Genomic DNA, 26566 nt, shown 5'->3' with positions numbered 1-26566 from the left:
TATGCCATTCTAAGTGTACCATATGCCCACCTCTGTGAAGCAAAGAACAAGTATAGACTGTGCTACCTGGAGATACCACAGCCTATGCTTCTGTCTTACTAGTGCCGTTGCCAGTTTGGCCTTCATCACTCTTTCCATGAAAGCTACAGACACTCACAGGACAATGAAAGCAAAATTTTATTCCTCCTAGCTGGGAAAGAGAACTAGCAGATGGTTGTACATAGGACTCCTACCATCCCAGAACCAAAGGAGACAGGATCTGCCACCAAATGGCTCCCTCTGCCCAAGTGAAAGCCCAGAGAGGCAGGTGAGCACAGCGCAGGGCAGGGGCGACTGCAGTGACAGAGTGGCCAGAGTAATCTAGGGGAGGGAGGGCCCGAGGGAGGGCCCAGGGCTCAGGAAAGAAATATGGAGCTTCTTGGGGTTGGGATAGGTGTGAGGATGCTCTTTGCCATGGGAGCTTCTGGCTGGAATAGGTATCAGGCTCAGGGAACCATAACACGGTATGGGCTGCCTGGGATATGCTCATCACCCCACTTGACCACCAGTGTGTACTCCCCTTTGTCTTTGAGCAGGTAGGAGACACTGTAGATGCGGCTGCCCATGTGTTTCACCAGGATCTCTTCACAGGGTGTCCTTGGGCCGTGCACCCCCACCAGCAGCATGTTGTTACCTGAGGTAGGAATAGGCCTCAGTGACCAACCTTAACCCCTTCCTTCATCTGTAATTGCTCTGAGCCCTTCTTCCTATTCCACATCCTGTCCCTTGCCTGTTCAAAATAACCCTTTCCCAACAAGCTTCTTACAACCCACCTAGGCCACCAGAGGATGGATTCCAGGTCCTCCAGGACATTTTCTTCATATATTTACATATTTATACCAACATACACACACATTTGGTTTTTTGAGATGGGCTTTCATTGTGTAACAGTCTTGGCTGTTATAGAACTAGCTCTGTAGACCAGGCTGACCTCAGACTCAGAGATTCACCTGCCTCTGCCTCCCACATGCTGGGATTAAAGGAGTGTGCCACCACAGCCCGGCAATTTATTTTATGAACATTGGTGTTTTGCCTATATGTTTGTTTGTGTGAGGGTACTGAATCCCCTGGAACTGGAGTTATAGTTAGTTGTGATCTGCCATGTGAGTGCTGAGACTTGAACTCAAGTCCTCTGGAAAAGCAGCCAGTGAGTGCTCTTAACTGCTGAGCCACCTTTCTCCAGGAAGCCCAAATAGAAGGTAACCCCAAAAGCAACAACCATAGCCCTAAAGGCAGTTCCTGCACTTCCTACATGCTGATCGTCCTGTTACTTCTGGCTTTGCTGACTGTCCTGTTATTTCTAGCTTTGTACTCCCAGAATCTAGAAACAGGGCTACTTACCTGCTTTGCTGCAGTCTACTGTGAAGCTGCTCTTCTGGCCTGCATAAGCCTTGTTCAGCCCCAGGCCTTTAGCTACTACCTTGCTCACATCAGCAGGACTTGGGCCTGAGGCTGCAAGCTGAGGAACAGTGGCAACTTTTGTCAGGGAGTCTACAAACACAGATGATGTCTCATGGAGGCTGTGGTTGCTAACAAGGCGGGGACCTGCAGGACAGAATGGGTGAGACTGAGAAATGACTGGAGTATCAAGGAATTGGATGGCACCAACAGCTTAGGCTGAGACTTACCTGTGACCTTGGCTTTGAAGGGACTTCCCCCAATGTGATAGGGCCCACCATACTTGATGGAGATGAGGTAGCTGCCAGGTGCCATGGGGGTATAGGTGACACGGTAGCCCTCAGGGCACTCCTGGCAATCCATCTTCACCTTGGAGGGTCCATCAATGGTAACCGAAAGGGCACCAGCTCCAGCATTGCTTGTGTTCACGATAAACTCAGCTGGGCTCCCTGGGAGCATGGAAGATCAGGCAGAGTCTACCTCACTGGGTTCCCTGTCTTCAACCACCCAGTACAGACTTAATACTTCCACATGCCCCCTGTTGCTAAGAGTTTAGATGCAGGGCCCCAACAACTGCATCCACACTCAGAGCTGTACCCGTGAACCTACCTGTGACACCACCCTCCAGGCCTGCTCCATAGGCGGACACCAAGCCTGGGTCCCCTCCATGCCCAGGTTCCCCAACTCGGATCTTGAAGGGACTTCCAGGGATATGAGTACCATTGAACTTGACATCAATCAAATAGATGCCATTCTCTCGTGGGATGAAACGCACAGCATACTTATCTGAGATATAGAAGGACATGTTAAGGGCCTGGGGTACTTTTTGGTATGTAAGGAGCAAATAGTGTCTGAAAGGAATAGCCTTAGTACTAACCATCCCTTTCATTTCTCTTGCTACCAGCAGGAACCCAACTGCTCCATGGAGACTCCTCTGCTTCCAGAATTGTGCTGGGTGCCCACCCCAACAACACATACATCCTGAGGACTAAAGCTATAAATACCTAAGAAGTCTACCGGTGAGTCTTTTGGACTGACAAGCAAAATGCCCACATTGCTGCCTCCTTAGACAGTGTACTGTTAATACCATGCTGTCTACAGATTAGCAGGCTTAGCGAGGAATCCACTCAGATCATGAACCTGGGGGGAGGGTAAACTAGTGTGCTTCAATACAATTGCTATTCCTCTGGCCACAGGGATAGACTGTCTTTCTTTCTCTTTGTATCTCTGTCTTTGTCTGTCTCGTGTATGGAACTGCTAAAGCTTTCTTCCTAGTGGCCATGCTGATAAGCCCTATCTTCATGGGTGCTTATCAATCTAGGAAGCTGAGGAGCCCAATTTTGGTTGCTTACAGAATCATTACTTTCCTTATATACACTCAGCCTGGTTCTAGTCTGCTAGGGCAGATAGCTGAATGGCTAGACCGGAATAGAGCCTCACCTTGGTCAATCTCTGTGACATAGCACTCCTCCAGAGCTCCTGAGGGGCTGTGCACCTTGGCATCAATTGCCCCCTTGGCTCCATTCAGGCTGACTGCAAAAGAGGCTGGCTGGTTGACCTTTAACCCTGACTCCTAGAAGCACAGCAGATATGGTTAGACAGGATGGCTAGAGCCAGGGTAAATGGAAGAGCAGGAGACCCACAAGGTCACTTACCCATTTTGTGTCCAACATGATTTAAAGAGGGAGAGCCATTAATCTGTGAAGGCAGCAAGCCACAGGCACACCCCCAACCTCCCATCCCCTAGACATGTGTTCCACAATCACACACCCAGGAAGCAGAAAAGGAAAGTGGCCCCATCCAGTGGGTAGCACTCAGCTCTAGCAGGCTCTCCCTCTTTAAACCTTAGCCCTGGTGCTCAATGGGCACAGGCTTCTGTTCAAAGCCTTTAGACCTGAGACACGAGAAAAACGCCACGCGGTAGGCAGGGCACTTCCTGCCAACCCCAAGCGTGGGCTGTACCCGGTCAGAGCAGAAACCTAGCACCCAGAGTTGTTTCTGGGTAGTAGGCCACTCAGCTCATAGCCAAGGCCTGCTTGCCATGGTGACTCTGGTCTGGCCGGGCCTAGGAGCCCCAGGTGGGCAGTTTCTCTCAGTGCCTCACCTGAAGACTAGAAACAGTAAGGCGGCGGGCATCACCAGACGGAGAAGCCACAGGTACCACAAAGGGACTATCAGGTATGTGTTCCTCATTGAACTTCACTGAGACTTCATAGTCACCTGGATAGAAAGAGAACATGGGCTGTGTTGGGAATGCCACATATCTCCAAGGACTAGCCTACGAAAAGTCTATTGCCTTCCACAGCCACCTTGGGTGTCCCTGGAACCTCAAGATGGAGATTCAGCACCAAGTGAAGACTATGTAGCACCTGGGGTCAACACACCCACACTCAGGTTCTACCTCCCCCTGCCCTGGCCAATTCTTTTCCCAGTACCTGGCTCCTGAACTACATAGGCCACACCACAGGAGCCATCCTTGCGATCCTCGAAGGAGATCTCAGCCTTGCTGGGGCCCTCAACTGCAATGGCCAGGCCTCCAGCACCAGCTTCCCTGGTCCAAATGCTGAACTCAGCTGTGTGAGAAAGCAGTGGGTGTGCATGAATTAGAGAACTGATCCCCAACCTCAGACAACTCCAAGCAAAGCCAAGATCAACATGATGGCCAGATACTTCCTACAAACACCCATCTAGGCCCACCCAGGATAGCAAGAATTAGACAAGCACACCTACCTGGCACTCCAGCTTCAGCCCTCTCTAGGCCAGGACCTCCAGCACGGACCTTGTGGGCGCCCCCTTCCCCCAGAGGCCCCACAGTGAACTGGAAGGGGCTCCCAGGCACATGCTGGCCCTTGTACTTGACACTGACTGTATGCATTCCCATCTCAGCAGGCACAAATCGGATACAGTAAGTATGGTTCTCTCCTTCTACAATCTCTGCCTCGTGGGTCTTGCCTGATGGGCTGGTCACCTGGGCTGTCATATCCTGGATGCTAATTTCTACAAGTAGAAGACAGCTTGCTGAGCAGGATCCTGTCTCTACTTGTGCTTAGGGTTACCCTAGGAACCCTCCTGATCTTTTCCCTACCAGGAATCTTCAAGCTGAGGTCACAATGACTGCCAACATTGGCCACTGAAGGGGCACGTCGCCTGCGTGTAATACTTTCTTTCACCCGGCCCTCACCCGTCACCTTCACAGAAAAGGGACTGCCTGTGGGGAAAAAAAATGACAGTCCATACCCTGCACATATTACAGGTGGGCACTGGGGTGTATCTAGGGGCTGCCAAACCACAGGGGTGTGGCTGCCACACTCACCAGGCACATGCTGGTCAGCAAACTTGATGTTTATGATATAGTTTCCAGGCTCTGTGGGACAGTAAGTGACCCTGCATGTGCCATCCTCCAGGTCTTCTGTGTTGATGTCTACTTTGCTAGGGCCTTCAATGGAAAGACTGAGTCCACCATAGCCTAGGGGATAGATAGCAGTTATAAGCCAGAATGACAAGTGAAGCTGTATTGCCCTATCTGATAGGCCACCACTGCCTACCTGCATCTCTGGTGTCAATAATAAACTCTGCAGGTTCAAAAGTACGACCTTCATGGAGGCCTTGACCAGAGACCCGCACACGGCTCGCATCACCAATCTCCGACTGGCTGATCACTACTGGGATGGGACTGCTTGCCACATGCTGGCCATTCTTCTTCACATGCACCAGGTGCTCCCCTGTCTCCTTGGGCACGAAGGAAATCCCTGGGCACAGAGTAGGGCCATCAACAGGGTGTGGGTAGGCCCACAGCCTCCCTCCTTCCTTCTTTTTTCCCTCCACAAGCCAGGCTTTAACTCACTATGTAGCCATTGATTGATTCCCCCAATTCTCCTGCCTACACCTCCGAATATTGGGATTATAGGCAATCATCACACCTGGCTCTCTCTCTTTCCCAGAAATGCTTGATCCCTCTCAACCTCTTACCCACGTGGCCATTGCGCAACCGCTTCAGCAGACAGGGCTCCTCTCGGCCTGAGGGTGGCACCACTGTGGCTGTGAGTAAACTGAGGTCTGTTTCTGAGATATTGATGGGAATATCAGCAGCAGAACCCACCTTTAAGTGGGACATACGCATGGAATCATCACCTGGTAAGGGTACAAGTCATCAGTCACTATGGATCCAGCCCCAAAGAGACTGTGCCCACCCTGTCATTATTCCTGATGTTCCCCACCTGTGACTCTGGCAGTGAAGGGGCTGCCTGGGATGTGCTGATCATTGTACTTGACTAGGATGCTATAATCACCGGGTAGCACAGGTAGGTAAGAAACACTGCATGTTCCATCCTGGTTGTCAGTGCAGCTGATTTCTGCTTTAGATGGACCCTCGATGGCCAGAGATAAGCCCCCTGAAAAGCATTACAGGTAAGAGTAGGAATTGTGCCCATACATGTATTGCTAGGCTTTCATGGATGAGCTGACTTGATGGCTCAGCAGAGGCAGGAAGACACGGTAGAGAATTTTATTCAGGATCATCTCCCATACCTAACCCTCAGCCAAGGGAAGCAAAGACAACTTTGGCAGGCCAAGCCAAAGCTTCTCCTAGAGCTTCTCCTTACCCTCTCCAGCATCTTTGGTGTTGACAGTGAAGGTGGCAGGTTTGTTGACCACTCCGTGGGTAAGACCAGGACCATAGGCAGTGACATGGCCACAATTAACATAATCCACATAGAACTGCAAAGGACTTCCTGAGGCAGGAATAGAAACCACAAGGAATAGCAGCCTCATTCATGCACTAGTCTATTTATTTTTGTTTTTTGAAACAGGATCTCAGGTATCTCTGGATGGTTTTGAACTGGCAGCTATGAAGCTGAGGAAGCTGAGGATAACCTTGAACTCCCTAATCCATCTGCCTCTACCCCCAGTGCTACAATTACAGGAATGTGAATATCTAGTTTATTCAGAACCTCATACATGCTAGGCAAGCAGTCTGACCTATAACAGTACTCTAACCTGTTCTTTCTAAGATGGTAGCAATAGGGGTCTGGGATGGGGTGGACAAGAGGCTGTGAGCCCACCTGGGATATGCATATTGTCATAGCGGATGTCCATTTCATGCAGGCCAGCTTCACTGGGTGAGTAGCGTACAGTAACAGTGCCATCCTTATTGTCCGTGATGGAAGGCTGGGCCACCTTGCCTGAGGGCATTCGAACTTCCCCTAGAGGGCAGTGGTTTTGAAGTCAGGACAGGCAAATGGCACACCTTGGTATCACTGGTTTCCAAGTTCCTTCCCAGCCCTCACTCACCAGTGATCTCTCCCTTCTTAATGGTAAAGGGGATAACAAGATCAAAGGGCCTCAGGCTAGTCATATCCAGCCCATTAACACCCACCATGGGTCTCTCTGGAACCTACAGTGGAGACAGAAGAATCAGGTGAGGAGCTACAATAAGATCTGAGGTTTCTCTGCACATATGGAAGAACAGGGCCACATGCAACACCCAGATGGCCAGCTGCAAGTGTCCCTATGGGTCAGGCAAATTGAATAATAGACCAGGTCATGCCTTACCCAGGTTTGCTGGCTACCCTGAGGATATGTATACTGTGGAGCCAGTTGCTGAGGCCGTAGTGGGGTCTGCACTGTAGGTTGGTCCCCAGCCAAAGCCTGCAAGGCAAAGTGAGAAAGCTGGAGACTGTTGTCACAGGGACCTGGAAGGACAAACTAGGACCTTCCCAGATTTCCCTCCCCACCCGTCTTTGGCCCCTTCTCACTGTAACTTGGAAGGGGCTGTTGGGCACATGCTCGCCACCGAAGCGCACACAGATGACATATTTGCCCGGCTGGGGGGCTGTGTAGAAGATGTCAAAGGTGCCATCCTCATTCTCCACCACGTCCACATCTACCTCTGAGCCATCGGGTGTGCACACAGTGCAAGTCACCTTGCCTTTGCCTGCTGCTTTCGTGTCCACAGTAATCACTGTCTCCTCCCCAATCTGGATGGTGGGGCCAATGCCAGCACCTGGGAGGGCAGAGTGGATCCCCAGAGGGGAGCCAGCAGGTGAGCCTGGTATTTTGGCTCCTACCATCAGCCTGCCACCCATCCAGGTCTCTTACTACTACAACCAAGCACAGCCAGCCCCAACCCCTAGCCCAACCCATACCCCAAGCTAGGATGGTGAGTGGTTTCTCAGAAGGCAGGAAGGATTCTCCTGACCACCTCAAGCCTCTTTATGAGAGAGGCCCAACAGGTGGTACCAAGGTACCTGGGAGGAAAAGTAAGGGACCATCCCATCCCAGCACAAGCATTTACTTCCTCTGCCAACTCAGCCTCAGCAGGTACCATAGTCTATGCTGACAAATACCAGCACTCTGACTAGGCCCGTGGCTACCTGCGCCCTTGTTTACTGGCCCCGGCCCCAGTGCTATGTGTGGACGCAGTGAGGCGGAGTCCTGCTGCAGTGTGGGGAGTGTGACATTTTCCTCCCTACCCACCCCCCAGGCCTGAAGGTGAAACTGGAGTTTCCTGACAACTGAGAACGCTTGCTCAACCAGAGGCTTGCAGTGAGAAGCAGCCCAGCACAGCCTGGCACAGACAAGAGCAAGCAGCAGGGAGACACCAGGGTTAGCACCCATGCAATGCATTACAGCAGGCTTGGCAAAGCAGTGGCAGCACCCAATGAACAGGGAATAGAAGGCCCAAGCCACCACTGCAGGGTTGCAAGGGTAAAGCATCTAAGCAGCCTCTAGGGCCCCATAATGCCCAAGGAAAGGGTAAGGACAGTGACATTATGATCTGGGGCTCAGCTGTGGAGGCTTGGGAGCTGTGGGTTGTAAGGCCTGGCAGCAAGAGCACCCCTGCAGTCCAGCCTCCCACAAGGAAAGCAGCTAGGAGCACCAAACCTACTTGAGGACCAAGTTTAAGGGCCCTCCTTACCAGCCTACCAGCCTGCCACCAAGCCCCCGTTGACCTTGGTCTCACACTGGCAACATGAGACTCAGCATCTTTAGCTATATCGTTGGCTGCCTGCTATCCATGCTGCCCTATAAGTTTTCTGAATACCTGCCCTGTATCATCTAGCTAATGATTTGAGCCCTCTCCTGACAGCTACTGATTCCTCATTTTTGTATCCAGGATCCAGGTGATCAGTAGGTCTTAACCATAGCATCCTCAAAGTACACCTGTTAATTGGGCTACTGCTTAATGTCCCAACAGCCACTGACCTGGTCCAAGCAAACCTTTTGGCTTGTCCAAAGGTGATTTAAGTTCCCTTACTGGCTTCCTGCCTCCATTCCACTCATAATGGTCAGAAAAATTGAAGTCATTCCAAGTCCCTAGCCTGTTTTCCGATCTCCTATCCTATGAACATGTGTGTCATATCCTATCCCATGGACTATTCTACAAAGCAATCTAGCCTCTTGCCACAAAGACCTAGCTATCTTATAATCCTGTCCTTGGCCACCTACCCAAGTGCCAGGCCTACAGCCTTCAGAGGCCTATAAGTAATTATAGTTTTATATCAGTATCCCTGGGGAGTCTCTGTCTTTGGGCAGACAAACCTGTCTGATAGGGGCTGTCTAATTAACGTCACTGCTGAGGGAATAGAAGGAGAGAAGGAAAAGAGATGGGTTGCAGAATGCACTTTGGGGCTCTGAGGCTGGGCCAGGCCCTGCCATGCTGGCCACCCAAGCAGATGACTCTGGCACTACTGCATCACCAGCCAGCCCCACCCACTCATGCACCTCCCTCAGCCCAGGACACAGATGCCCCTGGGAGGCAGAGATGGAAGTCTGTGGATCTGATGAGGCCTAGAGACTCCCACTGGGTGGAGGAAACCACCTTGTCCCCTGAGCCCACACAGGAACCCTTGCGAGAAGGAAGCACCTGCTGCCATCCCCAGGGGTACCAAGATCCCCAGACCCCAAAGTCCCCAGTGGGGTGCCTCCTAGGATACACTTTACCCCAAAGCTCTCAGCTGCAACCCGAGTTCTCAGATGGGGAAATGGAGGCCCAGAGAGGGGAGAACCAGAGCATTCATGCTTAGCTCCAGAAACCTCCCTGGGCCCTGACCCTCCAGCCCATGACCTTGTCTGCATAGCCTCCCCCGCTCTGTCCTTGCCTAGAGCTGCAGCTGGAACTGTCCTGGGAATGAATTAGCAATGAAGAGGAAAGGAAACTGCCTCTCTGGGCAGCAGGGGCATTGGGAGTAGCCCCAGCAAGCAGCTTACCTAGCCCGTGACCTCCGATTGACACTGAGGTGAGAGGGCAGAGAGCAAGGAGAAAGGTCAGGTGAGTCACTCAAGAGGGTGGCCCCCATTCCCACACGCCGCCCCAAGCAGCGAGCCCTTGCACACAGGCACACCCAAGCCCCGTGCTGAGCGCCACGGTGGCCAATGGTGGGCTAGCTCACCTGTGACTGTGCACTTGCTGGCATCTCCAGTGGGCACAGCCCGGACACGGTATGGGGAGAAGGGGATCTCATCACCACCATACTTGATGAGGATTGTGTACCGCCCTGTCACATCTGGCACATAAGCCACTGTGTACGTGCCATCATGGTTGTCTTGGATATGTGTTTTCTTGGGCTTGCCTTCAGGGTCCTATGTAGCAAAGCACAGGGGAGGAGGTTGGTCCAAACCTAGCAAGGCCTGGACTATCTCAGGCCTTCCATAAAACACCAAATACTGCTATAATAGAAATAGTTCCCCTCTACCCCCTTGGCCCCAGTGGCTGCCTGCCTGTGGCCGAGTCCAGAATGGAAGCCCCCAAACATCCAGCATTCCCTGACAAGAGAGCAGCTTGGTGCCCAGCCTCAGTACTGGGCCTGTCATAAGGGCACTAGGAGCTTACAAGACCTCAATGTTATAACATTATACCTGTCCTGTGAGACTATTACATGTGAGGAAGCTGAAGCATGTATAGGCTTTGGAACCATACTCAATAGCAACGAATGTATATTTGAGAATGCTTGTTCCTTTCAACTTGGAGAAAACTGCTACACATCCTAATACAGACCAAAAGCAGAGGTCCTTCCCTTACAGCTCCAGGCAGACTAGTTATCTAGACTGGGCTGTCTGTCCACCTGCAGCCTTACACTCCATCTGCCCAGGTCTTGTTCCTCGCCTCTCCTCCCTTTGCCTGAAGTTACAGCACAGCTCAGGGAGCCAGCAAGCTCACCGTAATCTGGACAGCCAACAGACCCTCCCCAGCATCCTTGGCATCAATGGTGAACTCCACCGGCAGGCTGGCAGGTACACCAGTGGTGTTGAGTCCAGGTCCACTGGCCTTCACCTTACTGGCATCATGTGTGGGCAGTACCTTGACCTTGAAGGGGCTGTGGGATCAGGGTGTTATGAACCATCAGAAAAGTTTCAGTGCCCAGCCTGCCCCCAGCATGCACAGTGAACCCTGCTTCTTACCTCCGTGGAACCTCTTCTTCCCCATATAGCACAGAAATGCTATAGGACCCTTCTCGGCTGGGCACATAGTTGACAGTCTGAGTACCATCGGCATTGTCCACTACATCCACTGGCTCCACCAGGCCTACCCCCAGTCCCAATGACAGAACCTTAGGTTGGCTCCTTGTACCCATCCCCAACCCCATCTCACTGAAGGACTAGGACTGGGCCCAAAGCCTAGAACTTATCACATCCTTAACTATCCAATTCCAGGAATGACTCCAAGACCCTGTAGTATAAAACATATCTAAGTGCCTCCTTAGGCCCTCTCTCCTGCCACATCTATTCAGTGGCCAAGTCCTGTATTATACCTTCTCTAGAGTTCTGCCTGGTTTTGTGGTTACATGAAACCCTTCCACTATCTGCCCTAGCCTCCACATGCTGGCCTAAAAAGATGATAGCTCCATAACTCCCCCTTCTAGGTATGTGAACTCTCACCTTTAGGCCCCTGCACTTTGACTTGCAGTGGAGCAACTCCAGCCTTGCTTGTGTCCACCTGAAAGGACTGAGGGAGGTTGGCACGGACCATGCCTGGGGTTAGGCCAGGCCCAGAACACTTGACTTTAGATGCATCTGTCACATCATGCACAGGGACCTTGAAGGGACTACCTAGGGGTTGATACAAAAGGATGGTAACTATGTATACTGTGGATATTAACAGACAGTCTTAGGGTTCCATCCTCATGATCATCTCCTCACCTGGCACTTGGTGACCACCATAAGTGACATTAAGGCTATAGGTGCCAGCTTCATAGGGTATATATTCTACTGAGCAGCTGCCATCTTTATTATCCATACAAGACATCTTGGCCTCGGAGGGGCCCTCAACAGCCAAGCCGAGACCACCTGTGCCAGCTCCCCTATTCCAAACAGATAGTCTGTCATTACCTGGGATTCCCAAGCCCACTGGCTGCCCTTGCCTCTTCAGTGACTCACTCACCTAGTCTCCACTGTGAACTTGTTGGGTTTGTTGGTAGTACCACTTTGGATGCCTGGCCCATGGACACGCACCCGGGAGGGGTCACAGCCCTCTGTTACAGGCACCTTGAAAGGGCTACTGGGCACAGGACTGCCATCATAAGTCACATCCACAGAGTGTACTCCTAGAGGGTAGGGAAAGTCAGGTCAGGAAGAACTGGGCTTCTCCACTTATTCTCTGCCCTGTCTAAGCTATACCCCAGAACATTCATACCTTCTTCATATGGGGTGTATTCTACTTTGTATGTGCCATCACCACAGTCCTGAACATAGGTTTCAGTCAGGTTGCCTGAGGGGTTGGCCACACGAGCCTTGACATGTGACCCTCCAGTCTGTGTAAGAGCCCGGGCATCCACACTAAACTCAGTGGTTGCTTCTCGGAAGACACCTGGAAAAGGCCACAGTGAAGAGGCTGTGGCTATAGGACTCTGCACCCCATAACTGCTACTCCCCTACAGCAGGCCTCCTTACCTTGACCCTCAATCCCAGGTCCATAGCACTGCACACCTGAGGTGTCCACAGCAGGTTCCACCTGCAGCTTGCTGGGGAAGTTGGGCACAGGCTGGCCGCCATACTTGATTGTAACAGTGTAAGCCCCAGGACAGAGAGGAATATAGGTGATGGTGTGTGTGCCATCACCATGGTCCTGAATGTATACTTCAGCTGGCAGTCCTGCCTCAGAGCAGATCTCAATAGTCAACTCAGCACTGCCAGCACTTGAGCAGTCCACTTGGAACTGGCCTACTTCACCAGCAGTAGCCCGCTCCAGCCCAGGACCTGAGCATTTCACTTTAGATGCATCAAAACAAGGAACCACATGGGCCTTGAATGGGGATCCAGGGATGTGGGTGTCAGCAAAAAGGATGTTGATGTTGTAGTCCCCAGGCTCAGTGGGCACATAAGACACAGAGCATGTGCCATCCCCATTGTCCAGGCACTCAAGCTGTGCTTCACAGGGGCCTTCCACTGTCAGGCCAAGGCCACCAGTGCCAGCTCCCTTTGTATCAATGGTGAAGCGGGCAGGGGAGCCTGCATTGCCCCCCTGTAGCCCTGGTCCAAACGCTTTCACCTAAGAGAAAGAGGATGTCAGAAGCAGCTACCAGCCCAATCTTTCTTCTGCCTCTTTTTGCCCTAGCTCTCCTCCTTACCCAAAGAGAAACATAAAAGGCATAGGCTAATAGGTAATCTACCCATCAATCATAAAGACAGAAATGACAAAGGGTCAGGAAAAATCTGGAGAATATAGGGTACCCTCAGGAAGACGGGAGCTGGGTGTGGTGGTGCACGCCTTTAATCCCAGCACTTGGGAGGCAGTTACAGGCATATCTCTATAAGTTTGAGGCCAGTCTGGTTTACAGAGTGAGGTCCAGGACAGCCAGGACTACAGAGAAACCCTGTCTTAAAATCATCCCCACCACCCCCCCAAAAAGAGAGAAGGGGGGAAAAGGGAAGGAAGGAAGGAAGGAAGGAAGGAAGGAAGGAAGGAAGGAAGGAAGGAAGGAAGGAAGATGGGCCCTCCCCTTATAGACTCCTAAACCCAATTACCTTGCTAGGTTTGGTGGGAGCCACAGCTTCCAGTGGAAAGGGACTGCCAGGCACAGGAACACCATCATAGGTCACCTCCACCTCATAGGGCCCCTCTTCTCGGGGCACAAAGCGTACCACACTATTGTCAGCTCCCAGGCCTGGCTCTACCTTGCAGGGCACTGCTGCACCTGAGGGACTCACAATCTTGGATGCTACTTTGCCTTGACCACCTGCACCCTTTGACTTCACTGTGAACTCCTGATCTTTGCCAACATCCACTTCTGTTGCAGTTATGAAGGTAGAGAAAAAAGAAGTTAACCATTTATTTATGCAGCTCCAGGCAAGACTCAGCTGGATGAAGCTAAGTGGTCCTCAATGGCAATAGGAAATATAGCAACTACTTACTGTCACCAAGGCCAGACACCTTGATCTTGCTGAGGTCCAGGGTTGGAGATACTCCCACTGAAAATGGGCTCTTGGTGATGTGATCTCCTCCATAAGTGACACTGACACCAATTGGACCCTGAAATAGGTACAGAAGGGCAGGGGTCACTAATCAGCACTCCAGTGTCTTTGGCCTACAGCTGCTGAGCTTTGCTCCTCAGCCCCGTTCCCAGGTGAGAAATTAGAAACTTCTTGCAGCAGCCTAACTAGCCTGCTATATAAGGAAAGGGAAGGGTATGGCTGCAGCAGATAGAGATAGCTACCTGCTGCACAGGAGTGTACTTGACTGTGTAGGTATTATCATGATGATCAATGATGTCCACATCTCGCACTGCATCTCCCTTAGCCAGTCCTGAGAACTGGACATCCAGCTTGCCTTTCCCAGCAGTTTTAGCATTGACCGTGAAATGGGTAGGTTTGCCAAGTTCAACACCTGAGGAGTCATAACAAAACTGAGGCACCCTACTCTGAGCTCCCTGCCCTTGGCTCCACTCAACGTACAGAATATTCATCCTTACCAGTGCGACTTAGGCCAGGACCCTCAGCCTTCACCTTGCTGGCATCATGAGAAGGCTCCACTTTGACTCTGATGGGGCTGGTGGGTGTGGCCTACAAGTGATGAAAAAAAACAGCTGAAGACAGCAGCACCCAAACACTTAGCAGTCTAAGAACTGGGAGCAGTAACACCTACCTGGTCAGCAAAAAGAACCATGATGGTATAGCTGCCAGCCCCACGGGGTGTGTATTTCACAGTGAAGGTGTCATTGTCATTCCGGATGATATCAAAGTCAATATCAGCCTCAGTGGGACCCACCACTCCAGGGGCACACTTGATACCAATGCTGACATCTCCTGTGGTTAAGAAGTGGGATAAGAAGAGACTGGGACTTGGAGAGACAGCCTACCCATCTGTCCTCCCATTCAAGGCTAGGCCTTACCCTGGCCAGCCTCTGTACAATCCACAGTAAAGTAGGTGGGTTCATGTGCCTTGAGCCCAGTTTTGGCCACTCCTGGACCATACACCTTGACTTTGTTTGGGTGGCTGCCAGCTCCCACATTCACCTGTAGGGTATGGGGCAAGTGAAAAGACATGATGAATCTGTAGTAGGAGAGGTGAAAGGCTCCCTCAGTTATTGCTGGTAGGCAGGACAAATATTGCTGCTGCCTTGGGACAACTGGAAGTTCCTCAAACAGGTAAAAGTGACTGCATGATACTTTGATTCTGCTTCTAGAGAAGTGAACACCTAGGTCCACACAAACACGTACCCAAATGCCCAAATGTTCCTACCAGAGCTATTCGCATAGCCCAAAAGTAACACATATCTGCCAAATAATATTTTCCATCTATACAATGTGATGTAAAAAATATTCAGCCATAAAAAGGTTTGAAGCACAGACAAAGGTCTGACAAAAAGTCACAAAACAAACATGGTGGCACACTTGTTTAATCCCAGCACTTGGGAGGCAGAGGCAGATGAATCTCTGTGAGTTCAAGGCCAGTGTGGTCTGCAGAGCAAGGTTCTAGGCCTGCTTGATCTTCATGGTGAGGTCTTGTCTCAAAAAGAAAACACAGGGCTGGAGAGATGGCTCAGCGGAGTTCAATTCCCAGCAACCACATGGTGGCTCACAACCATCTGTAATGAGATCTGGTGCCCTCTTCTGGCCCACAGGGATACAAGCAGGCAGAATATTGTATATTTAATAAATAAATAAATCTTTAAAAACTTAAAAACACACACACAAAGATCACACTGTGTATAATATATATAGTTAAAATGTATAGAGAATTGCATCTATATGAAAGACCCAGAAAATGCAAATTCATAGATCAGTGATTACCAAGGCCTAAAAAAAGGGGAATAGAAAGCATAGAAGTTTCTTTGGGGATGATGAAAATGTCCTAGACTAGACAATGGTGATGGCTGCCAACTACCCTGTAAATAGGAAAACTGCATTGGTATGCAAGCTTGATCCTATTAAAAACTGTTATAGGAAAAAAAATTGCTATAGAACAAAAGGGTTCTGGGGAGATGGGCTAATGGCCCATGGGCTGGCTTACCCGGAAGGGACTGTTGGGGATGCTGACACCTCCCCAAGAAACCATGGCTGTGTGCTTCACTGGCTTTCTGGGCACATAAGAGCAGCTGTAAGTGCCATTGCCATTGTCCTTGACTGTCGCCTCCACAGGGCAGCCCTCATTGTCCTGTAAGGCAGGCAAAAGCAAACAGCCTTCTGGTCAGTACCCAGGTCTAGGGGCCTACCAGTCCTAATCCCAACATTGGTAGGCATCCCACCTGGACTTGAACTCGGAGAGGGGCCTTCCCAGCATGCTTGGCATCAACTATGAACTCTGCTGGCTTGTTGACAGCCACACCAGTCTTCTCCAATCCAGGCCCACGTGCTTTCACCTGGTAAGAAGTCAATCCAATCTCAGAAAATCAAGGCAAGGCCACCAAAGGCAGGTAGGGCAGTAAGTAACACACACACTGGTAGGACACATTTCTGGGAATACCAGGCAGGGTCTGAGTTCTTAACCCCACCTCACTGAAAAGATGGGATAATGCCCACCCCCAGAAGCCTTCTCCAGAAGAGGTAGAAGGCCAAAGCTCAGGTCAGTGTTATGTGCCATTTACCCTGTCTGGGTAAAAATCCTGAGGTGCCTCACGGATGTCAGCCATGAAAGGACTAAGACGGATGTCCTCGCTGTTACACAGCACATGAACAGCATACTCGCCAGCCTCCTGGGGCCAATAGCGCACATCACAGGAGCCATCACCCTTGTCATCACATTCGATCTTGGCCTGTGATGGACCTTCCACGGAGAAACCTGAAAACAGTCATCAGTTGTATTGGTATCCTGGAGCCTTGGGATAGGGTTCCTTTGTCACCCTCTGCTTTGGGTGCCTACTCTGAAGCCTCCAACTTACCCAAGGTGCCTACATCATCACCAATAGCCTCTACCACAAAGTCTGCTGACTTGCCAACAACACCGCCTTCTAGCCCAGGGCCCCAGGCTCGCACCTTCTGATTGCCACACTCAGTGCCCACCTTCACCTCGAAGGGACTGCAAGTGAAAGCACCACATAGGTAAGCATCAAGAGGCACTGCTCTGTGCCCAACAGCTGCGGGCCAGGCAGAAAGATGTCACTGGTCCCTTGCCAGGTAGGGAGATGAGAGGGCTCAGAAATGGTTGAGTAGTAGAGGGAGCTCACCTGCGGCCAATGTTCTGGCCACCCCATGTGATAGTGACAATGTATGTGCCAGGTATTGTGGGGTAATATTCAAAGCCATACACGCCATCCCCTAGGTCCTTCTGCTTTACACGCTCCTCACCCTCTGCAAAGACAAGAAAGAACTCAGGCCTGTCTAACTATGACCTGAGGTCCATTACCCTAACCACCCCACCAGATAAACTTACTGGGGCCCTTTACAGTGACCTTTAGCTCCCCACTGCCAGCACCCTTGGTGTACACCTTGAAGTCGGCTGTCTCCTTCACTCGCACACCTTTAGGCTGGAGGCCTCGACCAACTGCCCGGCAGGCAGCTGGGTTACAAGCTGTGGGCAAATAAACCAGCTGAGTTGCTGGAAACTGGGGCTTGTTGCCCCTTCCCTTGCCACACACAGGGCCAGGCCATTGGGATTGGAGGGTTACTCAGAGTTTGGCCCAACAGGCTGGTAAAGCACATGCAAGAAAACTGAAATGGGCCATGACCCCAGAACCTGTACCCCAAGCAGGGACATGGCAGGCTTTCTCCCAACTGTTTGACACCAGCCCCCAATACCTCCACCCAGCCCTCCACACCAAGAGGAACATGGATCCAAGTACCGTTGACCCTGTGGGCAGAGCAGAGAGCAGCAGGTTTCTAGACAACTGGAGCGAGCTCTTCCGAAGGTAAAAGCATGGAGAAGAGAGATGAGAGGGGCAAGGAGAGAAAGAGGAGCAAGAAGGGCCCAAGTATGGGAAAGGAAAGATAGTGCTTGCCCAGACAGTAGAAGCTCGGAGACTGGGGCTTCAGTGGGACAGCCCTAATGGCATACTCCGCCCCCCCCAGGAGGCCCAGACCACAGCACCACAGTAGAGGAGCATCCATGGCCAGGCCTACCTTGGCCAACAGTGACAGTGTAGGGGCTGCGAGGGATGGGAACACCGGCGAAGGTGACATGCACTGTGTGGACACCCTCCATGGTGGGCTGGTAGCTACAGCGATAGGTGCTGTCACCCCTGGCCTCCAGTTGAGGCTCCACTGTGCCTTTCTGTCCAGTAGGGTCCTGGATGACGACTTCCACCTCGCCTGTGCCAGCTCCTGTCCCAAGGCACAGACTTAGCTCTGGGACTCCAGCACAGCTCTCCCCCATGGCTGGCTGGGCCTTGGCTGCCTCCCCTCACCTGCAGTGAAGATCTCAAAGTAGGTAGTCTTGTTGGCGATGTTGCCGCTGGGCTCCAGACCAGGGCCCTGGGCAGTCACTTTGCTGGCATCACCCTGTGACTTGTCCACATATACCTCAAATGGGCTCTTGGCAATATGTTGGCCAGCAAAGAGTACAGTCACCTATTCCCGGGAGAGGCAGGCTGTGAGGATGAGGTAAGGGGTCCTCTGCCAACTACCCATGGCCACCAACCTCCTTCTCAGTCAAGTACTCACCTTATGAGTCCCCGTCACTTCAGGGACATACCAGACAGAGAAGGTACGGTTCTTGTCATTATTGGCAGTCACTTTTGCCTGTAGGGGAAGGAGTCTATGAGTGTTAAGAGCAGCCCTTCTAAAATAGGATAATAGCAGGATCCTGCCCTGCCAATGAATAACCCTACCTCTTCCTGATGTCCAGCTGGGTCTTCCACATACACCAGCACCTCTCCCTGGCCAGCACTTCGGGTCTCCACAGTGAATTCTGCTCTCTTCTTCACCATATTGCCTGTAGGCTCGATGCCTGTCAGGAGAGGGTGATGAAGCCATGGACCAGCTGGTAGGGCCACACCCTCACCTCTATACAGTAACAGGGACACAGCATTAGAGACCCCATCCTTCTACAGGTTCAGTACCCCTCCCCAAGCTAGGAACAATCCAATCAGGAAAGTTTGTTCAATGTAAGCCCAGTATGTTGAGCCTGGCCTCAGAACCCAGCTGTGTGTGCTCTTGCCCATGCCCATTCTCTGAAACAGTCTGATTTACTGCAGTGGTTTCCCAAACCCTTGCACTTGCTTCATCCTGACTGCTTCATCTCCAATTATAGAATAGAAGCACACTGGGTCCTCTTTCAATCAAGAAACTTTCCACAAACCAGTATGACTTAAGGAACTTATTACTATTCCCTTATCAAGGCATCATTTCTGATCAACCCTGATCCATTCAGCCCCCTCAAGAGTGATTATTCCATTGCCCAGCTGCCATGACCCCAAACCTCTTAGGACCCAAGTTGAGAGAAAATACTGTTCTATGGGCCAGATATAAGTGTTCCACCCCCTGGAATGTCACTGACCAGGTCCCCTCACCTGGCCCATAGGCTCTGGCTTTCTTTGGGTTCAGTTTGGGCCGAAGAGGAGCCCCTGGCTTCAGCTTGGCCTTGGGGAACTGAGACAGGTAGGTCATGACAGAATGTTCATCTACATTGGGGTCCACAATTTCCTCTGGGGTGATCACCTGTCACAGAAAGAAGATAAGTGGCATTGGGCCTCTCCTCACCATGACCAACCACCTTTTAGCAGCTGGGGCCAGTCAGGGAACATACCTGAGGAATGCCTAGCCAATCATCAGCCTGCTGCATAGCTTCTCGTGCATTGTTCACAGGCTTACTAGCATCCCAGGAGTCCCAGTCAGGACATAGGCCTATAACACAGGAAAGGTCATGTTGTGAGTCTGGGACTATAGGTCTACCTTCTCGGTTGACCAGACAACCTTAGCCCAAGATCTCCCATCTCTGCACTTCTCACCTGGGGCACAGCTATCAACAAGAGCACCCAGGGCCCGGCCACTCTGCCAGTCCCTACTGAAATTGGTAATGGGCAGCTGTGGTAGCTTGTTCTGAATCCAGCCTAGGAGCCTCTGTTTGGGTGTTTGCTTCTTGGCCTCTTCATCTTCCTCCTCATCCCACATGGGCATTGAGATTGAGTAGTGCAGGATTAGGGTCCAGATGAGGCCTAAGATCAGCTTCAGATTCCCATCCACAATGGCCTTGCTGTCTGTGGGAAGCAAGGGGGAGGCAACAGTGGGCAGTTAGGGACTTCCCTCACCAAGGCCAGCAGGGAGAAACCTGGGTGGACAGGCACAACAAGTCAATTAGGTGACAGAGGCTCCTCCCAGCTAAGGGCAAAAAGTGAATCAGGTACCCTCTGCTCAGGGCCTCTAAAGGGGTTCAAGAAATATTTAGTGCTAAAGGAAACTTTTGGTGGGGAAGGAAGAGACCCATAGACACATGATAACAATATAATGCAATAAGGGGACTGTGCCAAAAACCCCAAGGCCCAGAAGGAGGGTGGGAGAGCAAGTGAGATGAATGCTTTGCAGCTGCTGAGATCAAAACATGCCCCCACCTCTTGGGATACATGGGAATGGAGAGAAGGAAACAAGGCCCCTGACCTTAAGCTGAGCTGAGACCAAAGAAGAGGAAGGCTAGGTTGGCAAAGAGTAGTTAGGAAATACAACTGCTGCTCCAGGGTGGGGGATGAAACAGGGGAAGTGAACGTGTTGGCAAGGATCCTTGTGTGAAGGGGTATGAGCCACACCCTTTGCCACTTCCTTGTCCCCTTACCAAACTAGGAATCAGGAGGTGGCACAAAAGAGGACTGGTTTGGGGGAGGGGCTATAAGTCAAAGGAACTATATTTGGTCCTGACTCGTTGAGGCTTATCGGGAACTTCTGGGGTAACAGGCCCCATTGCCCAGTTGAAGGAGGAAGAAGAGGAAGAGTAGAGAGGGGCTAGTTTAGTATGCCTCTGGTGCCAAGGCCCACTTGGGAGCCCCTGTTGTAGAGACCTTAGGTGGGGTCCTCAAGTCCTGCTGCTTCAGCATAATCTGCCTAGCTGTTACCACCCAGCCTACTTGCCACCTAATGGGCTAGGTCTCAGACAGTCACCAGGCTTACCACAAGGGAAGTGGTTAAGGCGGGCACCCTGAACATCCATCACCATGGTAATGCCTCTGAGCCACACCCAAGGCCACCTCTGGATCTTAACCTCTTCAAGGGTGGATGGCTTATGGTAGGTATGGTTTTCTACAGCTCATCTTTGGAAACCCTACAGACCTTCCCTGCAATTAGGGAATGTTTATCTAGTGAGTCAATGGGAGTGGGTCATGAAAACTAGAACACCAATGGGAGGGCCATCTAGAACAGGTGGTATCCCAGTCCAGTGGGACAGCAACTGGGGGATAACTACTTGAGCCTCTCCAAGCAGAGTGATCTTTTCCTATTCCCAAACAGGTTGATCCTGGTCTCTTTTTTTTTTCTTTTTTGGTTTTTCGAGACAGGGTTTCTCTGTGGCTTTGGAGCCTGTCCTGGCACTAGCTCTGTAGACCAGGCTGGTCTCGAACTCACAGAGATCCACCTGCCTCTGCCTCCCGAGTGCTGGGATTAAAGGCGTGCGCCACCATCGCCCGGCTGGTCCTGGTCTCTTGTGAATGTTTTTCATTGTCCCAAAATGGTGAGAAGATTCAGGAAGAGTTCAAAGAAGATCAAAGACACAATGATCTTATCCCAAGTCACAAGTCCAGCACAAGAGCTCCCAAGGAAACTATAAATTCTTAGTGGCCTCCAAGAGGAAGCGCAAAAACAGACCCACCATCCCATGAAGGTACAGCTGCTCCCTCCCCTGGCTCAATTAGGCTGGCTAAGCTAGCTATGTCCCCCTCCCAAGAGGAGGAGAGGACCAGGGCCCAAGGTTGGGAGGCAGCCTGGTTAGATGGCCCCGCCCCATCCCACCCCCTATCCCCAGCCCCTGGGCCAGCCGGCCCCCTCCCTCTCCTAATCACTGCTGCTTTCCAACATTTTTTTGCCTTATATGGCAAAGCTCTGGGAACTAGGCCTGCTCCAGCCAGCTCACAAGAAGGAGGGAGAAGGGAGGCGGGAGGAGACCCCCCCAAGAGCTGGGGCGTGGCCTGCCTCCCCACATCCGGCTGCCCCCCCCCAAAGACTCCGAAATGACTCAGCTGGCTAGACTGAGGCCGGGACTAGGGGTGGGCCCCCAAACATCCACAGGCATGCCTCTATAGGCATTCCAAAGAGCTCAGCACTTAAAACTTGCTCAGTGAGGAGCCAGGAGAATCTTGATCCCTCGCTGCTTTAGCATGTACCATCCCAAAGTATAACAGAAAGCCTTTTCTATTATGGAGAAAAGTTCATTCTCCTCCTCTCCCTGTTCCACATTCCCAAGTTACCAATTCTGGTGCCTGTCCATGAGGGGCCCCTACTCTGAGAAAGGCATGGGATCCTTCAAAAGGGAATCCACTGCTAACCTCTCCAATTCAATGGCATGGGCACTGAGCTGGCAGTAAACCCAGTATACACTGGAGCACCTTTCAACTAATCTCTGCATTGTAGATGCAGAAGGTTTACACGTTTGTTTGTTTTTACAAGATTTACATGACAGACAGCAAAGCTGGCAATCAAGCACACTACGGTCAGATGCCCAGGTGCCTTCAGTCAACCACACCCAACACAACTGGGGTACAGTTTTGCCAGCAATACATCTCTTTGCCCTCCTCCAAGTTCGCCAGAAAGGATATAAACTGGGGATTTCAACTACCTCCAATGGGGGAGCATGTTCCAGGGCAAGAAGTTGAGGAGCCACAAACTGCACCCTCAACTTTAGAACTAGAGGCACCTAGAGGTTAGAACTACTGTTGTAGGGGAAGACCCTAGACATCCCACTGCCCAAGGATGGGTTGCGGCTCTCGAGGACAGAAACCTAGTCCGTGCCTGTCCCACCACGGGTGCAGCTTTGGGGGCGCGGCCTTCAGAGGATGTGAGCTCAGCCTGGGAACAGGCCAGGAGGGCAGAGCGGGCGGGGGCGCCTAGCGGTTCGCGTGCTCAGCAGGCCTGCGCGCCTTTGTTCTCGAGGACCTCGGTGACTGAGAGGCCTAAGGGTACTCTTGGTTGTGCGGCAGTTAGGAAGTGAGTCAGAGAGAGGGCCTCTAGAGGGTAAGGGAAGGAGAATTGTGGTGACCCCGCCCGCGCCCACGCGGTGCCCCAGTGTGACCCACGCCCTCACCTATGGACACGAGCTTGATGCTTTCACGGTCCAGGAACTCAAGCGCCACCGACACATTTTCGAGCTGCATCTGGCGAAAAGTGGGTCGTTGGTTGTGCTTGCGGTGCATCTTCTTCTGGCTGAGTACCTCGAGCAGCGCAATAAGCCGCAACCCGTCGCTCAGGTCTGTCTGCAGATTGGCGATGCGCTTGCTCACGCACTTAAGGTGCTCATTGCACCAGCGGGTGAATGTGTTCTGCTGGATCTTCTTCCATGGTGCGTCCTCCGCTAGGTCTTTCTCAGTAGCAGGCATCTCGGCGTCCCGCGTATCGGTACCGCCTCCAGGAGCCGCGCCCGCCGCGCTCTGACCGGAGCGGGAGTGAGAGCTACTCATTTTGAGGCGCGAGGAGCGGAGGGGCGGTGCTGCAGCCTCGGCGAGGGGGACGGCCCTTTAATTAAAGCCGAAGGTACTTCGGCGCCGAAGAGACGAGGCACAGAACAGAGGTTGCGCTGCGGAAAAAGCGAGCCCTTTAAATGCGGGCGAAGGGTGGAGCCAGAGGCAAGATTTCCTTGGGGCGGGACCTCCGGGTGGGGCTTCTGGGCTATGCCCGCCCCACCTCGCCCCGCCCGTTGGAATGCTCCCACAAAGCACCCCTGCCCTGCTCCGCCCAAGGCGACCAAGTTCTGCTTCAGGGAGGGTCACTGAGCCCCAAAGAACACAAGAAGGTCCAGCAACATCTCCCTACGGTACTACAAGAAACGGATCCCAAAGCTAGGAAAGGATGAGCAATTCTGGCACGGGATTGCTCAGCTCCAATTGGCACACCCTTACAAGGGACTCTCCCCAAGGTCCTGCAGGGGGTGGAGCAAATAGTGTGCCTAAGTCTCTTGGACTCCACCCGGATCCAGCACCCTCCTCCGCTATCTTTATTTTCTCCTTTTTCTCGAGCTGAGGGTCCTCAGCCATAGTCTGGTTCACAACAATGCGAAGAGTCCAGTCCTAAGAGCGAACCCTTCCAGAGCGCCTGGTGATGCTGCGAGCTCTTTGTGTTATGCGCACTAGTGCAGAGAAATGGCTGCCATTCAGTGCTCTCATCACCTAACATAGCCACCCGCAGACCCCTGGTCCACCCCACCTGTCTCCGCTGGTCTTTCCAGTCTCCATGGTCCTGGCCTGCGCATCTGCACCAGCCCATTCCCATCTTCTTCTTTTATGGCCCCTAGTTCCATCCGGAAGGAAATGGGGCAAACAGCTGAGCTAGGAGGCTGCCAGCATTGCAGGACCAAACAGTCTTCCAAAGGCCCAGGGCATGCCAATGGGCAAAATCCGAGGGCACCCGTCTTGTGATGCCTCTAGCCCTGCACACCTCGTGCCTGCCTAACTCACAGTTCCATCCTCCTGGGACCCTGAGGAATTCTGGAGGAGAGTTCTCGAGTGGCAGAGTAGAATAGCCCCCAAAGTTTGGTGTGACCCTAGAGGTGTGGAGGGACTCAGGGATAGGTCCCAGATTACTGGAGGAGAATCACCAGGGGTCAAGGCTTGCTAAGGAGCCTAGGTTGTGTTCCCTGAGTAGTGTGAAGCTATTCACTAAAAGTTAATTTTATGATAGATAATTCTGGGGATAATGATGAGGATCTGTACTGAGGCAGAGTTGAGCAAAGGCACAAAGGTAAGAAACTGCAGAGGACACTTACTACCACCCTCCAGTTAAGGGAATCCAGCTTACCTTCCCCATGGTAGACTCTTTCCAATTATATTTTCTATACTGAAGTATAGCCTCTCCAGAATGTTCCCTTCTCTATGTTTTTCCAGAAAGGCAGGCTTTTATCCCTACTTCTCAAATTCTAGCAATGTATTTACCCGTGGCTGAAGGAGGCCCTGGATTGACCAACATGGCATGCCCAAATATGGTTGGCTCTTCTATGGCCTGGAGTGTCTGTATTGCCTATGGTGGGGCTATGGTAAGGCACCACCTTTGTCACAGCATGTTCATTTTGGGACTGTCTATAATCTCACCAGTCAAGTAACATTTTCAGTACATAACTCCCCTATCCCACCTCCAGTCACCTGCATACCCTCTCCTATTCTATTTTCATATATACCTGCATCAAGTAAGCCAAAGGGAAAGTTGGGGAACAGGATGATAGAACTGTGAGGGGGCAACCCAAATGGAAACTTCCAGAAATGTCATTCAAGACATGATTAGAGTTATCTTTCTGGTCCCCCAACCTACTGGAGAACAAATCCCCATGTATGGAATTGCATCAATAATTGATTTTCCAATGTCATTTGTCTAGATCACCTGAGTTCATTAATTTTCAGGGAACAAGGAAAACGGAATCATAGTAATGGAACACATAGCATTTGGGTGTCCCTGTTTCTGGCCCCATGATTTGACTATTTAGGGGAAAAGAGGAATGGGGGAGTGGAGAGTTCTTGGCCTTAGAGTAGACACAGTGCCACCACCAGATGTCGCTCCATCCTAAAGACCCAGATGGGCAGCCCCAGGAAGCCAAAATCCAACTCTTTCATATTTTCCCTTATTTGGAGTAGATTCTTGGATGTTACACACACCCCGCCCATCTCCCCCACCCCTACCATCAGACCCCAGGCCAGGCCCTCCCACAGGGAACTATAGGCTCAAGCCCACCAGCTATGCTCTCGACCCTTAAGAGCTGTTTCTAGACCTGTGTAGCCAGGGGGCGCCAGGAGGGAAGGAAGCAGAAAAATCCCCAAAGTAGAACCAGTGCCCATAAGGCAAATCCAGGTGTGACAGGAGAGAACTCTCACCTTGGCCAGACTGCTTGGAGCTGTAAGAACTGAGGGCGGGTTTTACCCACTTTTTTTGGCCCGGGTCTAGCATTGGGATCTGGGGACGTTAGTGCTTATGTTCTGGCTGACAGTGACCATCATATTCAGAACCAACCTGAGACAAGACCCAAGATCTAGGCTGAAAGTCAAGCTGGTTATACCCCTGCCGCAGCCCCAGAATCGGCTACCTGTGCCCAAAACCAACAGGGGACTCATCTCTCATATCCACCCTTGGCATTGGCTGAAAAGTGTCCTTCCAAGTTTCCACTCACCCTTATCCCAATCAAGGTACTAATCTCAAAAGACCTTTCTTTCCCAGATAGCCACGCAATGACCAGTTTATGGGTACCCACACCTGCACCCATCTCCTGCCACACATTCAGATACCAGTCCCCTATTCAGAGACTCCCATGACTCCAAGTTCCCAGATTCCTGAGCACAGACATAAGTTTGTGTGTGGTAAACTATGCAAGGCTACCTCTGGACACTAAAGCGATGCCTGTGACCTGAGTCCACACCTAAGCTGCACCTGGCCTTGGCCTTTCTGCCTGCTTTCCAGACCTCTCCCCAGCTCGCGAGCAGCGCACCCACTATCCGACGACTATCCAGCTTGGAGCTGGCCACGGAACCCTCACCTGCTGTCCCTGCAACCGCGGGGTGGCGCCCAGCTCTTCACCCTCGTGCCGGATGCCTCAGAGTTCTGCTGGTGTCCGCTGTGCGCCGCGCGCCTCCACGCGAATGTGCCGCTG

General features: G+C 51.8%; 1 protein-coding gene across 3 annotated transcripts; it reads right to left on the bottom strand.

Annotated features, from left to right (window-relative positions):
* Nucleotides 1-152: 152 nt before the first annotated feature.
* Flna (filamin A) lies at nt 153-26566 on the bottom strand. 3 transcript variants are annotated; one of them, XM_005370703.2, is made up of 48 exons: nt 26453-26566; nt 23027-23515; nt 19755-20003; nt 19553-19650; nt 19317-19464; nt 18636-18754; nt 18469-18546; nt 18213-18375; nt 17929-18129; nt 17243-17380; nt 17037-17160; nt 16752-16888; nt 16458-16651; nt 16119-16232; nt 15884-16027; nt 14763-14886; nt 14516-14676; nt 14343-14433; nt 14088-14257; nt 13786-13903; nt 13399-13661; nt 12325-12922; nt 12068-12241; nt 11816-11978; nt 11575-11735; nt 11314-11484; nt 10837-10960; nt 10595-10751; nt 9828-10017; nt 9646-9669; nt 7191-7438; nt 6988-7083; nt 6727-6829; nt 6498-6638; nt 6039-6167; nt 5655-5828; nt 5407-5568; nt 4983-5186; nt 4751-4903; nt 4523-4645; nt 4168-4434; nt 3873-4010; nt 3542-3657; nt 2878-3010; nt 2047-2223; nt 1668-1886; nt 1381-1584; nt 153-673 (listed from the first exon to the last, which is right to left on the bottom strand). In XM_005370703.2, exons 2-48 carry the CDS (start codon nt 23397-23399, stop codon nt 486-488), a joined length of 7944 nt encoding a protein of 2647 aa, XP_005370760.1. In that variant the 5' UTR covers nt 23400-23515; nt 26453-26566; the 3' UTR covers nt 153-485. The 3 variants fall into 3 exon arrangements, with proteins under 3 accessions (XP_005370760.1, XP_026633597.1, XP_005370761.1); XM_026777796.1 differs by having other exon boundaries at nt 17929-18126; XM_005370704.2 differs by lacking the exon at nt 9646-9669.

This window comes from Microtus ochrogaster, unplaced genomic scaffold (genome assembly GCF_000317375.1).
Source record: "Microtus ochrogaster isolate Prairie Vole_2 unplaced genomic scaffold, MicOch1.0 UNK85, whole genome shotgun sequence".
Lineage (NCBI taxonomy): Eukaryota > Metazoa > Chordata > Mammalia > Rodentia > Cricetidae > Microtus > Microtus ochrogaster.
Note: the sequence above shows the minus strand (reverse complement) of the source record. Positions and strands in the feature narration are given on the sequence as shown.

Bases quoted from the DNA above. Each gene is read 5' to 3' on its own strand.
- Flna (XM_005370703.2), bottom strand. From the start codon at position 23,399: ATGAGTAGCTCTCACTCCCGCTCCGGTCAGAGCGCGGCGGGCGCGGCT. The intron at 17,161-17,242 runs GTAAGTTTATCT...TTGTCTTTGCAG, and splicing joins GGTCACTGTAAAGGGCCCCA to AGGGTGAGGAGCGTGTAAAG. The intron at 14,677-14,762 runs GTAAGGCCTAGC...TCTTAACCACAG, and splicing joins TTGTACAGAGGCTGGCCAGG to GAGATGTCAGCATTGGTATC.